The 16578-nt window shown below is 42.4% G+C and overlaps 1 protein-coding gene across 1 annotated transcript; it reads left to right on the top strand.

The window, feature by feature from the left end:
- Positions 1-239: 239 nt before the first annotated feature.
- LOC146571751 (hydroperoxide isomerase ALOXE3-like) lies at positions 240-15445 on the top strand. Its single transcript, XM_085275723.1, has 15 exons — positions 240-310; positions 466-628; positions 862-1066; positions 1209-1290; positions 1516-1638; positions 1729-1832; positions 9393-9559; positions 9690-9833; positions 10123-10326; positions 10510-10596; positions 10702-10871; positions 13282-13403; positions 13607-13707; positions 14361-14531; positions 14704-15445. Exons 2-15 carry the CDS (start codon positions 476-478, stop codon positions 14881-14883), a joined length of 2013 nt encoding a protein of 670 aa, XP_085131849.1. The 5' UTR covers positions 240-310; positions 466-475; the 3' UTR covers positions 14884-15445.
- The last annotated feature ends 1133 nt before the right edge of the window (positions 15446-16578 follow it).

Consider the following 16578-nt stretch of genomic DNA (forward strand, 5'->3'; position numbering starts at 1 on the left):
GGGGGAGACAATAACCGACGGACCAGTTGCAGGAACCAAAATATGCTAAGCATTGCGCTGTGAGACATTTAAAAGTGGAGGATCTAGGCACCTCACTGACCATGTGGGTGCCTGTGAACAGTGACCTGAGAATCATTCAAGCATAAAAATCACTCAAAGGATGAACCAGTGTTGTATCTACACTGTGGCGGGCGTGGTCGGTGGTGCCGCAGCAGGGAAGGCGGACACTCCCACTAAACTGAGTAAATAAAAAGGGGCAAGTTCTGACAGAACAGTTATTCTAAGAAACTTCCTCGTCTCATTTACAAAGGTAAGAGATATTTTCACAGGATTTCAGTCAGAAATTGTGGGTCAAAAAAGGCATTTAGATAATGTCTTCAAATTCTTTTAATTGTGATGTCACAATTTTAACTGCTTACATTTCCAAATCAGTGCTAAGAGTGATTATAATTCTCCCCCTACCAGGATTTGAAAAATGGTGCAGTATAAAGTGACCGTATTCACTGGTGATCGCCTTAATTCCACTACTCTCAACAATGTCTTCATTAAGCTGGTGGGCACAGATGGGGAGAGTGATCGCAAGTGGCTCATGGGCTTGAAAGGGGCTACATCCTTCGTCAGAGGAGCTGTAAGTCTGGGATGGCCACCTCCATGATTTTTTCAGGTTCCCTATATGACATTATACATGCAAACTTTTAGGGAAATAAGGGAATTATTAACTGTGATTTATGTAAAGTTGAAATCTATCACCATGAAGATGGTCAAAGCAAACAGTTCACTTCATGGACCACAGTAAATTATAAGAGGAATTGTATGCTCGAGTGTTACAGCTCAGCACAAACTGCTATGTCATTTCTTTAGGTATCAAAGTTTAAGGTGTCCTGCTCCACTTCCCTTGGAAATCTTGTGCTGATAGAGTTAGACAAACAGTCTCTCCCACTGTTCCCAGAAGTTGATTGGTTTTGTGCCAAGGTGGAAGTGAAATCCCCTGAAGGAGACATCTACAGCTTTCCCGTCTACCGCTGGATTGCTGATAGCAAGGTGCACCGCTTCAAAGATGGAAAAGGTTTGGGAAACTGTGCTCATCTTAAATCTTGTTCAAACCATTGCAGATGTAAAACAAAGTTTGTAATGAGGCTGAAGCAGTTTCCTAATACAGTATATACCATATTTACAAGAACAACTTGAAACCATTTTTTCTTAATTAGCTCTGAGAGTCTTTGAAGACAACCATCATCTTGGCAGGTACAGTCGGCAGCAAGAGATTCAGCAGCGAGAGGAAGACTATCGGTGAGAATTCAGAGCTTATACATATTTTGGCCTTACAGCTCCTGAAACTAGAATACAAATGCTGTCCAGTTATAGCTGAATATCCTAATACTAATGATATTTAACCTTAAAATTAAGCATTACAATATATTGTTTGTCTGCTGGGATTAATTAAAAAATGCATTGTAAACTATATTATTCATATATTATGTTTTGTGAATTGAAACTGCAATTTCTTTTTCTCAGCTGGGATGCATATGCAGAGGGAATACCTCACTCCTTGAAGGCACAAAACCCAATTTTTCTGCCATCAGAGGTTCAGTTCTCCTTCACCAAAACTACAGAGTTTGTCTACACTGCTTCCACAGGGTGAAGTTCTTTTTTTTCTCTTTACCTATCAAAACTATAACTATGTTAAATATAATAAAGAAATAAGATGAATGTGCTCTTCTGTTTCAGACTGACTGAGCTGAAGCTGAAGGGACTGGATAACCGTAAGGAGAAGTGGGATAATATTGACAGCATCAATCGAGTGTTTTGCTGCAAAAAGACTGAAATATCAGGTAACTAACATCATAGTTGGAGTATCGAGTACTTATACTTTGTGCATAATAATATGTACTTAACTGTTACCTTTGAAGTATTACTATATCAGTATACACAGTTTATTTGCTTGTTTTAATCAATTTTAAATCATGCTTTTTATTTGTTCTTGTTTCTTTTTTTTTTTTCTTTTTTTTTTTTTTCTTTTTTTTTAAATGACATCAGAAACAGCAGTATGCGACATTACGTGATGGCAGAGCTTCAGTTCATCCTTTGTCATTTTTTTTTTTTTTTCTTTTTTTTTTAATAAATAGGACAGGGGGAATGAATGAGAGAAAGAGGGGGAGAGAAAGAAAGAAAACCAAAGGGGAGAAGAGACGGTGAGAAGGGGGGGGAAGAGAGAGAAAAAAAAAAAAAGAACTCCTGGGTCACCTGTATGGAGAAAAAAAAAAAAAACAAACAAAAAAAACAAACAGAGGAGACAGCAAACAACAAAGAGCAACATAATAATAGAGAAAACAAAGCACCATCACAATAAACTAGCTAGTCATAGATATCAATATTTACTAAATAATAAACGATATTGTGCAGCACGCAAGATAGACAGCGCACAGTGTGCTTTGAGGCAGCAGCCAAGAAAGCTTTAGTCCGCGTCTGTGAATACCCATGTGTGCATACCTGTGTGGATCAGCATGCTTGCATTCCAAAGGTTTCTCCATGTAATGATCTGCTAGGGAGTGTGGGGGGGCCACAGCCCCGTCCTCCAGGGTGTGAAGCGGGTATGGAGGAGATCAAAACTCCAGACATCCAGAGGCCCCCAGAACACAAGAGACCATGGAAGACCAACAGAGGGGCAGCCGCGCCACTGTTCCAGTAAGAGCTGAGTAGAGTCCCAGATGAGGGCTCGCCCAGCAGCCGCGGAGCAGAAGTCAGGGGGAGTTGCAGTGACGCGCCCGTGAGCTCCGCCGGCAGTCAGCTGTGCCTGAGTGACCGAGCCCCAGGCCGAGAGGCCGGGGGCACCCCACCTCCAAAGGGGCCCGAGCGAGCCCCAGGCCCCAGGCCCCGACAGGCGGCCGCCAAGGAGTGAGCCGGTGTGCACCCGGACGCCCACCCCCAGACACAAAGAACCACCAACACACCGACACCTGAGGGAGTCCGCCACCGGCAGGGGAAGAGGTGGTGGGTGGAGATAGGCCTCCAAACCTTGGAGGGCCTGAGGTGTCCCCAGAGAGGTGGCGTCTGATACCCAACCTGACATATAGACACAGACATACAGGCACACACAGATACAAACATCCATTCCCACCCTCATGCTCTCATATGCACTCACTCCACACTCAACCAACGTGGAGACAGACATAAAGAGACGCTGTACACACAATCACACTCCCCAAGCGTACTCTACAAACCGGGTCTAGGTACCCTTGCCCCTGGAGGGGGGAATTGCACCCAGACCCAGGTGGTGTTACCCTTTTCCCTGCGGTGGGGAGAGGCAGACCACCCCGACTCCGCAGCAGCAGGGAGGCCCCACACCCCAGACCGCAGTCGGACGGCCAACTCCTCCTACTAGCCCTCCCGCTCCAGCAGGCCGCAGAGAATGGGGGTGGGAGAAGACTCCAAACCTCCCTCCACCCGCTCATTGTAGTGTTGATGCATATGTGTTCTAAGGTGCAATTAAAACCCAGGAGGGCATGGAGCTACCTGCCAAGGAGCAGCAGGTAAGCGCATAGTCCCTCCTGCTAGCCCTCAATGACTAAGTGTATTTAAAATTGAGAGGTGGGCAACGACGTCAGGGGTGAGGTATACACCCTGATGGTAATTTGGACTCCGTGATTGTGCCCACCCCCAAGATCCTATATGTATGTGTAATGAGAGTGTGAATAATGTGAATGTCTAAGTTGTGGGATAAAATTGAGGCAGAGGCAGCCAGAAGGGGACAGGGGGGGGGGGAGCCTCCTCTGCACCCTGGTGACATACCCCCACTCCAAGGCCCTGCATGTGTGGGTGGTTGTGGAGGAGCGGGAAGAGGGAGGCAGCTGGAGATGGGGAGGGAAGGAAGGGAGGGGCAGGTAACCCCTCCCTGGGGCCAGCTCCCCCGCTGACCCCAGTAGGCACTCCCATCCTCCGCGACCCGCCAGGGAAGGGGGGCCCAGGCCCATCAGACCTGGGCCCAGTGCAGTAGCGCCCTCCGGCTCCACAGAGCCCTGGACAGTCCACCCAACCCCACCACAGAGAAAACTGCACCCACCCCACCATCCACACATCTTCCAGACTACATAAGACGGTAAACGCCCAGGCTGAGATCTTCCTCCACCTCTCCTGTATCTCCCCCTCCCGCAGAGAGTTCCTGAAGAGAAGAAAGCTCCTGCAAGATGTGACCATCCCCCCCACCAGTTGAAGAGCCCCCCAGGCGGCTCGACGCACCGGCGGCACCCTGCTCCAGGGCCGGGCCCCCACGTACCCACCCGCCCACAACCCCGGCAACACACCAACCAGGACCCAAGCCCCCGAGGCCCAGCCCGGGCCCCAGCCCAGAGACGGAGCGCCCCCAGAACCTCACGCCCATCCCGGACCCACCCAGGGGCAGCCAGGTTGCCAGGTCAGTAACCCACGCCCGTCAGCACAGACCCTCCCCTAGCCCCGCTGCACGCAGCCGCGAGGAAACAGTCACCTGAGAGCCAACGGAGCCCCCAACCGGACGTGACCGCTACCCCGGGTTGAGCCCCCCAAAGAAGATGCCTCCGGGGAACCCCCCGACGCCCTAAGCCTGTCCCTACCCCCTCACCAATCACAACAGTGAAGGCGTGACCAAACTATGACCCCCCACCCCCACTAGGTGATGGAGCTGATAAAAGGGGCCCAGAGCAATTGATCTAATGTGGTGGCAGAGGCTGTGTCAAGACTAATGTAATCTAATAGATAATTTCTATATTGGTTAGAATTAAGATTATTTTTATTTTTCCAGTTCATGAGGACTGTTTTCTTGGCTATGCATAGGGCAGTGGAAATCATATGGGCTATATTCTTTTCTGAAGTGACATTATCTAAGCTGCCCAGTAGACACACTAAGGGGGAAGTTGGAATGTTACATTTCAGACACTTTGATAAGTCTTCACATATCTCGCGCCAAAACTTTTGCACTGGTGGACAGAACCAAAGAGCGTGGATGTAATTGTCTGGTGTATTGCCTTGACAGTGTGAGCAGTTGTTGGAAGATGTAAAGCCCATCTTGAACATCCGATGACCTGTATAGTGCACTCTGTGAAGTATTTTGTATTGTATTAATTGCAGACTGGGATTTTTAATTAATTTAAAAGTTTTTAAGCAAATCTGAGACCAGAAGTTTTGGTCTAGGTTGACTGATAAATCTGCTTCCCACTTTGCAGTAGGAAGGGATATTGATTCATCTAATTTAGAAAGTGTTCTGTATATTTTAGATAATAATTTGGGGGATTTAAGAGTAAGAAAATGTGCCGCACTTAGTGGTGTTTGTAATTCAACTTGACTGAGGTTAAATTTCTTTTTTACTATGGATTTAATTTGTTGATATTCTAAAAACCTTGTCTTGTTGATCCCATATTGTTCAACTAGTCTGTCAAATGGAATAAATTCTGTTCCCTCTAATATATGTTCTAAGTATTTAATTCCTTTACAACTCCATTCTGGGAAATTAATCATATTATTGTTTTGTAATATGTCAGGGTTATTCCAGATAGGTGTACGTTTGCATGGGATTAATGAAGACTCCGTTATTTTTAGAAACTCCCACCATGCTGTTAGAGAAAAGCTGATGTTGATACTTTTAAAGCATTCATGTCTTTTGATGTTTGAGCTAATAAATGGTAGGTCTGAAATCTCTAGATCCTTGCATAGTGCCTGTTCAACATCTAGCCAGGGCTCAACTAAGAAGGTATGTTTTAACCATTCTGAGATGAACTGAAGCCTGTTGGCTAAGAAGTATTGGTGAAAATTAGGCAGATCTAATCCTCCTCTATCCTTGGTTCTTTGTAGCGTTTTTAAGCTAATACGCGGGGGTTTATCTTTCCAAAGGAATTTGGAAATATATGAATCCAGAGATCTGAACCAATCTTGTGATGGTTTGTTAGGGATCATCAAAAATAAGTAATTTATTTTTGGCAAGATCATCATTTTTATAGTGGCGACCCTTCCCATGAGTGATATGGGTAAAGATTTCCATCTAGTCAGATCGCCTTCTACTTTCTTTAGAAGTGGGATGTGGTTTAGTTTAGTTAAGTCTGAAAGCTTAGGAGAGACATTAATACCTAAATATTTAATATTTCCGGATTGCAGTGGGGCAGAGGAAGAATTATGGAAGGAGCAGTTAATGGGGAGAACTGTAGATTTTGGCCAGTTAATTGAATAATCTGAAACTCTTGAAAACCAGTTTATTAAAGTAATTACCTCAGAGAGGTTGGTTTGTGTGTTTTGCAGAAAAAGCAACACATCATCCGCATAGAGACTGATTTTATGTTCTATGTTCTTACATTTTATGCCCTTAATTGTTGTAGCCTGTCTAAATGCTGCTGCTAGAGGTTCGATAAAAATTGCAAAAAGTGAAGGGGAGAGTGGGCATCCCTGTCTGGTGCCCCTCAGGAGACAGAAGCTGGAGGATGTCTGGTCATTTGTTCTGATACGAGCCGTTGGGGAATTGTATAATATTCTTATCCAGTTTATGAAAGAGTTTCCAAAACCAAATTTGTGTAAAGTTGCGAATAAAAATTTCCAATTAACTCTGTCAAATGCTTTTTCTGCATCTAGAGATAATATTATGGTTTCGATGTTTTTATCGTATGAGTAGTCTATTAAATTAAGTAATCTACGAGTGTTTGTTGAGGAGTGCCGACCTTTTATGAAACCAGTTTGGTCAGGATGAATTAAGAGGGGGGTCATTTTCTCTAATCTCTTTGAGAGAGCTTTGCAGATTATTTTAAGGTCTACATTTAAAAGAGAAATTGGACGATAGCTTGAGGGAAATAAAGGGTCTTTGCCTGGTTTTAGCAGGAGACTAATGTTGGCAGAATTCATATTTGGTGGTAGTCTGCCCTTTTCCTCGATTTCCTGCAACATGCTGTGGAATACTGGTGCCAAAATTGTCCAGAATTCTTTGTAGAATTCTGCAGGGAAGCCGTCTGGACCTGGAGCCTTATTATTGGGCATACTTATCAGGGCTTCCTGGAGTTCACTTGGCGTCAGTGGCGAATCCAGTTCCATTGCTTGACTGTCTAGTAATTTTGGAAGAGTTACGTTGTCAAGAAACAGATCAATTTCATTTTTAGATGGGTTTATTTGTGGTGAGTATAAAGTTTCATAGAAATCCCTAAAAATGTTGTTTATTCTTCCAGGATCATATATTGTGTTCCCCGATAAATCTTTAGCAGCACATATAGTTATTTTTTATTTATTTATTTTTAGCTGGTTAGCTAGAAATCGACCTGATTTGTTACTGTGTTCAAAATTCTGTAAGCGAAGTCTTTGTATAAGGAATTGTGTTTTTTTATTAATAGTTTCATTTAATTCTAGTTTTGTTTTGCATATTTTGTTCAATGTTTCCTGATCTTGGTGGGACGCGTAGGCTTCTTCTAGTGATTTGATGTTTTTTTCTAATTCCTGAATATTTTTGTTTTCTTCTTTCTTTTTGTGTGATGAGAAAGAAATTATTTTACCTCTCATCACAGCTTTCCCTGCTTCCCATAGAACAGAAGCAGATATTCCGGGAGTGTCATTAAAGTCTAAATATGAAGTCCATTCCTTTTTAAAGTATTTAATAAAGTCTTCATCTTTAAGTAGTGATATATTAAATCTCCAGTTTTTACTTGGCGTAGTATTATTCTTGTGCATTAGTGTTAAAGATACAGGAGCATGATCGCTGACAGCTATAGGATGAATCTCAGTGTCTGAAATGTCACACAGCAGTGAGCTGCTGACCAAAAAATAATCCAGACGAGAGTAGGAGTGATGAACATGCGAGAAAAAAGTATATTCCTTACTGGTGGGGTGAAGAGAGCGCCATGCATCGCAAAGACCAAAGTCGTTCATATACTGTTTGATTATATTTGTGGACTGCCAATTACGCTGAGTTCCTGTTGTGTTGAGCCTATCCATTTCTTCATTTAGTCCAAGGTTGAGGTCACCGCCAAGAATGAGTGTGCAATCAAGGTGTTCAGAGAGTGCACTAAAAAAACCGTGGAAGAATGAAGGTTCATCAACATTTGGACCATATATACTAACAATACATAGTTTTTTGTTCAATATTGATAGTTTAATAATTAGAAATCTACCCTCTGGATCTATAACTGTATCGAGTATTGTAAAATTAACATTTTTATGTATTAAAATTGCTACTCCCCGTTGTCTAGAATTATAACCGGCTGCAAACACGTTAGGAAACTCAGGTGTTTTAAGTTCATTTAAACCTGTGACAGGTTTGTGAGTTTCTTGTAATAAAACAACATCTGCCTGTAGTTTTTTAAGCTGGTTAAATATTTTTAACCTCTTTCCTCTGGTGCCAGCTCCATTTACATTCCATGTGACAAACCTCAGCATGCCCTTAATTGTGCGTGTATGTCTAATGATGTATGCTGGGTGTTTCGTTTAGACAGGTGGAGAGAATATGGAAACATCCCTTGTTTGTAAATAGAAAGAGAAAAAGAAGTGTGGTGAGAGACTCCATAAGTCTGACTATGTGTGTGAATATTCACTAATATGAACAAGCGTGGCTTGCTTATGTGTCCTGCAAGTCTGTGCGTGCTGTGAGGCTGTTGTGAATGTGCTGCCGTTGAGCTGATGTGTTTGCGTGATCGTGTTGTGAAAATATGGAGAGATAGAGGGTGTTGTTTGTAGGTGAGTGGGGAAGTAGGTGACCACAGCAGTGAAAGACAAGAGAAAGAAAGAAACCACATGAACTGTGAGCGACAACAAAAAAAAAGAAACGAAACGGAAACATTCCAATTAAAGCAATGACGGAGGGTGACGGTGTTATATCTGCTATGACATCATATTGATATTACTAGCTTAAACTCATGTTAAAGGAGAGAGTGTGAATGAATAAGAAAAGAGTGTAGCGGGTTCTTATCTGGAGTGCAGTTAATATAACCACGGTGTGGTGCCGAGGTCGCGGTAAAGCTGTCCGTCCACGTGTTCTTGTTTCTAATGTCTCTGTAAAGCACTTTGAATCACCTTGTTGTTGAATTGTGCTATACAAATAAACTTGCCTTGCCTTGCCTTGCCTTACATAGTCGATTTTCCTGAATAATAAGAACATTATACAGTCTGTTCTGCAAAAACATATATATTATATATGTTTATAGCTATTGATTGATGTTTAAAACTGAGAATATAAAGTCTCATTTTATCTTATGACAGGTGATCTAACAAGTAGAATATGGTTTCAATATCTAATAAAGCTCACTAGAGAGAGCTTATGACTTTTTATACATTTCACATAATCAAGACTCTCAGACACTGAACTTCTGACACAAAGTTAGAAATGTAGCAAAATTTGTAGGCTAGTTTAAAAAAGGAACATATTCTTTTTCTTTTTCTTTTTTTTTTTTTTGCAGAATATGTTCAGGAACACTGGAAAGAAGATGCTTTCTTTGGCTACCAGTTTCTAAATGGTGTCAACCCCATTTTGATCCAGTGTTGTACAACCCTGCCCAGTAACTTCCCTGTCACTGATGACATGGTCTTTCCCCGCAGTCGTTGCGACCTTGCAGATGAAATGAAGGTGACTGTAGAAAGACACAAAAAAAGGAGAAAGAAATGTTTCTTAAATCAGCTACTTGGTCATTGCAATAAATGCACTTACACATTCACTGAATATACACACTGCTGAAATAACCTGAACTTTCAAACAGAAAGGGAACATATTCCTGTGTGACTACAAGCTTCTGGATGGAGTGAAAGCAAACACCATCAATGGGAAGAAGCAGTACTTGATGGCTCCTCTCGTCCTGCTCCACAAAGATCCTGATAATAAACTAATGCCGATTGCTATTCAGGTAATTCAGTTCAGATGAGCTTTATTTACATAGCAAAATATATATATTTTCTATGGTAAATATGAGAGGAAAATCCCAATAATCAGGCAATTCTTTGTGAGCAAGCACTTTGGCAACTGGAAAGGAAAACTCCCTTTTTAACAGGAAGAAACCTCTGTCAGAAGCCACCTCCCACGACAAGTTGGGAGTGAGGGGAGAGGGAGAAGGACAAAAGACATGCTGTAGAAGAAAGACGGATATTAAAAATAACTAATAATTTGACTTATCACTTGACCCTGTCCTTGTATAGCTGAAGCAGACTCCATCAGATGACAATCCGATCTTTCTTCCTACTGATTCTGAGTACGACTGGTTGATCGCCAAGATTTTTGTAAGAAGTGCAGATTTCAATCACCATCAGCTCAATGCTCACCTTCTGCGCACGCACTTGCTGGCTGAGGTTTTTGCAGTGTCACTGCTGCGCAACGTGCCCATGGTGCATCCTCTGTACAAGGTAACTGACGTTTGCTGAAACTCAGTGTTTTGGTTTGTAAATAATTTTAAATAACGTTGAAAGCATTTGAGTTTATCAATGTGTCCACAAAGGACATTTGATTGTGCAACAGCGTATCTCAGCATAATAAATGCCAAAGTTTTGCCCCAATCTAGCACTAACAGAGTTCCCTCTTTCCCTCAGCTCCTCAAACTTCACACACGCTACACTCTGCAGATCAACTTCTTAGCTCGACGCCTTCTCATTTCTGACACTGGCGCTTTCACTCAGGTATGCAAAGAACAGCACACTCACTAGACCTTTACCTAAATAACTGTTTCTTTTTCAGTGTCATGTACAACATTTGTCTCTAACTGTGAGCTACCCATTCTCTAGTTTGCATCATCAGGTGGAGAGGGCATGTTTACAATCCTGAAGAGGTCAGTGTCCTCAATGACCTACAGCTCCCTCTGTATGCCAGATGACATTGCTGAACGTGGCCTAGAAGCTGTGCCAAACTTCTACTACAGGGATGATGGCCTAAAGGTTTGGGATATCATCCACAGGTATGGTAGTTTTGCCCTCTTAATGACGCCACCAAGCTGCTGCAGTTCTGTTATAACAATAATATTTTATTATTTGTTAGTTTATTATTTTTATTTTATTTATGTCATTTTACAATTCTGTTTTCCATCCATCCATCGTCTTCCGCTTATCGCGGGCCGGGTCGCGGGGGCAGCATCCTAAGCAGAGAAGCCCAGACCTCCCTCTCCCCAGCTACCTCCTCCAGCTTGTCTGGGGGAACACCAAGGTGTTCCCAGGCCAGCCAAGAGATATAATCTCTCCTGCGTGTCTTGGGTCTGCCCCTGGGCCTCCTCCCGGATTCTGGGAGTTGGCCCAGGACCGGGAACATTATTTTTTCAATTTGGTTTCCCAATAAAAGATCATTGAAAAAATGAACACAAAATTAACACACAAGAAAGAGATGAAAACAGGCGCTGTTGGAATGCTACTAAGCAAGTAACCCCAGTGGAAGGGTTACGTGACTAGGATGAGGGACCTATGGAATCTTCGATACCCAGCATCCAGATTGATGGCGAAACAACTTGGGGAATGTTTTCCAACATTCAGAAGATGGAACTGCTCAGACAGCTAGAGATTGACGAGGTACAACACAAATGCTACGGCAAGGGGAAGCTAGGATGACAGGGGGAGATATCATCACCTCCACCTGAGATTGGGTGGGGGCCCCAAGTGCGATGGAAGAAGGATCATTGAGCACGAGAGGAACTGACCTGAGAGATAAGATCATGGCAAAGCTGGAAACCTGGATCCTTCATGGCTGGTTACTAAGACTATGTGAAGTACCCTCAGAAGATCTACTAGATCAGGGGTGTCGAACCCCAGGCCTCAAGGGCCGGTGTCCTGCAGGTTTTATATGTGTCCTTGATCCATCACAGCTGATTTAAATGGATAAATTACCTCCTCAAAATGTCTTGAAGTTCTCCAGAGGTCTGGTTATGAACTAATCATTCGATTCACATGCGTGATATCTAAAACCTGTAGGACACCTGCCCTCGAGGCCTGGAGTTTGACACCCGTATACTAGATGATGTGAATGCTGCACTATGGACAAGACTGAGACTAACCAGCTGATCTACACCACGGCAACAGTGATCAGTGAGATACTTCGCTACAAGTTCAACAGCCACAAGGAGCAGTGCCCTACATGGAGAAGGAGAATAGAGGCCAAGATAAGGGTAGCACGGAGGGAGGTTAGCCAACTATCGGAGCTGCAGAAAGGTGCAATGAAAAAGGTGCTACGGCCAAGCAAAGACTCATAGCCTTGGCAAACTTGAAGAGGTACACCAAAGAGATAGAAAGCAGGAGAATAAACCAGCTGTTCTCCACAGAACCAGCCATGGTGTACTCTTAATGGCAGGGGAACAATATGAGAATAGCAGCACCAAGGCTGGAAACAGAGCAATAGTGGAAGAGCATATGGGAGAAGAACCCAACCCATGGCATCAATGCTCAGTGGCTAGTGGATCTAAGAGCAGACCACAGCAATCTCCGTGAACAGAGTCATTCAAGAAAGGGTCTCCAGTATGAAGAGTTGGACAGCACCAGGCCCTGACTTGATTCACGCCTACTGGCTGAAGAAGCTGACTGCAGTCCACGAGTGTCTGACAGCACAAATGAACCAGCTTCTAGTCGATGAGAGACACTGAAAATGGAAATACCAGAAGAGCAAAACACCAGCTACTGGTAGACAAAGCAGTCGCTTAAAACTGCAAGACTAGGCTGACCAACCTGTGCACTGCCTGGATTGGTTACAAAAGGCCTATGACTCAATGCCCCACACCACTTCCTGTGGGGCATTCCTCTATCTGCTGGTGGAATGTACCACAGGCAGATAGAGGAAGTGGCTGACATCCAGAAATCCTACCAGTGACTGGACAAAGCTGGAGTGAAAGACAACACAGAGACACTAATCTTGGCAGCACAGGAACAAGCTCCATAGAGGCTGGGGTCTATCACATCAGGCAAGACCCCAGTTGCATGCTGTGTAAAAATGCCCCTGAGATAATCCAGCACATAAGAGTAGACTGCAAGATGCTAGCAGGCAGGGGCATGGAGCGCCATAATCAAGTGGCCGGTGCGGAGTATGGCCTGGAAGTCCCGAGGTCAAAATAGGAGGCGCCGCGTAGGATGGTTGAGTGATCAAGCTAAGCAAGTACCACAGGAAGTTCTGTGGTTCCTGTAGGCACTCAGATGAGACATTAGTATATTAAGTTCAGCTTTAAGTACAGACTAATGTTAAACATTGTTCAATTTTTTAAATTAAAGTTTCTCAGAAGGTGTTAGTACTTCTCTTAAAATGAAAGGTGTGTCTAATACTTACAGATATCTACCATCCCTAAGTAAAATGAATGAAATAAATAATGAAAGCATATTTCATCCAATTTCTCAAAGGTTTGTGCAGGGAATGCTCGGCTACTACTACAAGAGTGACAGTGAAGTCCAGCAGGACTCTGAACTTCAGAAGTGGATTTTGGACATTTTTGAACATGGTTTCTTTTCTCAAGCAGAAACAGGTTGGCTTCAAAGAAATGTTCAGTTCTTATTATGATAAAGTTGATTGATCCTTAGTACTGAGATGTTACATCACTGATGATGTGTCCAGGGGCACCAGAGGGTGTATCATAAACAGTATATATAATTATAATCCAAACATAAATCCAATCTTTGTTTGTTCACCTCAATGCAATTGATGCTGGGGGGGTTTTCTGCTCAACAGGAATTCCTCAGACATTTACTTGTGTGACTGAGTTGGTCAAGTTTGTCACCATGGTGATCTTCACTTGCTCAGCCCAGCATGCAGCCGTGAACTCTGGACAGGTGAGTCCTTGTATAAACAGTTTCACTTTTTTTTTTTTAAACAACAGTGCATGAACATCTGAGAACCTAGGAGACCTTTGGGAGAGCAATGATGATCCATCTCATTTAGGATTCTAGCTGCTCAACAGTCCTGGGTCTTTATCCTGTTCTTCATTTCATGATGTATCAAATGTTTTCAACTGGTGAATGGTCTAGTCTGCAGCAAGGCAAGTTCAGCATCCAGACTCTTCCATAATGAAACTATGATGTGATAGATGCAATATGGGGTTCAGCACTGTCTTGCTGAAATATGTAAGTCCTTCTCTGAAAAAGATGTCATCTGGATGAGAGCATGTGTTGCTCTAAAACCAAACTGTATTTATGTATATTTACATCTGAGAAACTCTGGCTCTCTAACATACTCTGTTTATACCCAGTCATGGTACTGACAAGCTGCAGTTGTTGAGGCATTTCTTCCAAAATCAGTGAAGTTAAACTAAACTGGTCATGCAAAGAGAAAATGTGAATAATTATATAAATAGTACCATAAAACTACAGGTACTATATCACCAATATAAAAAAAGAAAGAAAGAAGGAATTATACATTAAACGCCATTATTACACCATCATTTTACTTTTTAATCAGTTATCTTTTACTTCTTGATCAAATGCAGTATGACTATGGTGGCTGGATGCCCAACACTCCCATCTCCCTGCAACTCCCGCCACCGACCACAAAGGGGACGACAAGCGAGGCCACAATGTTGGCGACCTTCCCTGACGTCAATGTAACAGTTAAGGGCATGGCCACCGTGTGGTTACTCAGCAAGCAGTCCAGTGACTTTGTAAGCAGCAAAGATTTCATTAAGAATGACAGGAATTATGTCTGAATTTAATTTTTGTAAACACATTACAACTGTATACAATCATTCCAAGAGCCTATTTTGAATAAAAACAAATAATTGTTTTAATTGAATTTTGTTGAAGAAAACTTAAATGTATCATTGTTCTCATCAGGTCCCTCTTGGCCAGTACCCGGAGGAGCATTTCATTGAGGAAATTCCTCGCAAAATACTAAAGGATTTTCAGATGGAGCTTGAAGATTTAAGTTTAGTTATTAAAGCCAGAAACAAGCGTTTAGAAGTGCCATACACCTACATGGATCCGGCAGAGTTAGAAAACAGTGTGGCCATTTGAATATTAGAAGACTCAGCTGTGAGACAAAATTCAGTTCCCTCTTCAAACAACAGCAGGGAAAGACCTCTAAGTTCTGACTTTTACTGATGAAATAGAACAAAGAACTTACTACTTATAATCACTATATACTAAACTGTAATTTTTTTCATCTGTGTTAAAATGTGATTCTTTTTTTGCATTACAATCTTGAATCATCTGATTTGAAATGAAAAATGTTTGATTTTTGGGGGTGTCTGTTTTGAGACAGTTGATCTCCTGATCATGATGTATTTTCTTCTTAGAAAACATTTACTGCATTTCATTGTTTATATTTTCATTATTTTAATGTTTCAATTTTCTTGAGCTAAACCCAAACAGCTTTTTGATGAGTTAGACAACATGAACACCCTAAACTTCGCCTGAGACTGCTACTTCATCTCGGCCACCAATGTGCACTTGGTTTCTTTGTTTCTTTGCTGAAACCTGATTGTATTTTAGCATCATATTCTAAATTATCAGTTCTCTAAAGCCTCATTTAATGCATGGCACAGATTAAACACACATGGCTCACAGACATTAACAAGATGGGTCTGCATTATCCACATTAGCCTGCTTATACTGTTGACATGTGTAGCATATTTATTTAACACTGCAAAATAGAGTGATGTTTACATAGGCCACTGTATTTTGTGTAGATACCATCTCAGTGGCAAAAATGTGATTATATTCAATTCAGTTCAATTTATATAGCACCAAATCTCAACAACAGTCATCTCAATTCAGAATGTGATAATATCAATTTCCTTTACACTCACTGGGCACATTATTAGGTACACCTTGCTAGCACAAAGCTAGAACAAAGTGTTGGAAATATTCTTCAGTTGCTGCAGATTTGTCAGCTACACATCCATGATGTGAATCAAAGCTTATCTACTGGGTTGAGATCTTATGACTTTGACCATTTAAGTACAGCTCATTGTCATCTCAAGAAACCTGTTTGAGATGAAGTGAGTTTTGTGATATGAAACATTATCCTACTGCCCACATAGCAGACAGGTCTGGCCGGGATCTGGTGTCAAACCAGCACTGCTGGCTGACTTCTGATGGAAGCAGCCATCAGAAGATGGGTACACTGTGATAATTAAGGGACTGACATGGTCTGCAACAATACTCAGGTAGGTCGCTGTGTTTAAACAAGGCTCAATTGGTACCAAGGAGCAGACCAACGTCTGACAAGAAAATATCCTCCCATACCATTATAGTCACTGATACAAAGCTGTATGGATCTATGCTTTTATGTTGTTTGCACCATCTAAATACTGGAGCAGAGAAACCAAAACCAGGCAGTGTTTTTCCAATCTCCTATTGTCCAGTTGAGTGAGCTCATGTCAAATATGGCCCCATTTTCCTGTCTTGACAGGAATGACACCTGGTGTGGCCTATCTGCTTCAAGATTAGACATGACTCATTACAAGTGTTGCTTGTAATGAGTCCTAACTCGAATTATTTGTAGTAGTCTGGCATTTTCCCTCTGATTTCTAATACTCTGCCTGGCACCAACAACCATGCCAAGTCTAAAGTTTAAGGCTACGTCCACACGTACACGGGTATTTTGAAAACTGAGATTTTCCGTTTTCGTTTTAAAAAATAATCCCGTCCACACGTAAACGCAGAAATGAAGGAAAACGCTGCTAGGAACATGCCAAAGCAACAGGT

This window comes from Mchenga conophoros, linkage group LG6 (assembly GCF_057382185.1).
Source record: "Mchenga conophoros isolate Kocher_MC1m ecotype Shallow Benthic linkage group LG6, M_conophoros_male_GT1.1, whole genome shotgun sequence".
NCBI lineage: Eukaryota > Metazoa > Chordata > Actinopteri > Cichliformes > Cichlidae > Mchenga > Mchenga conophoros.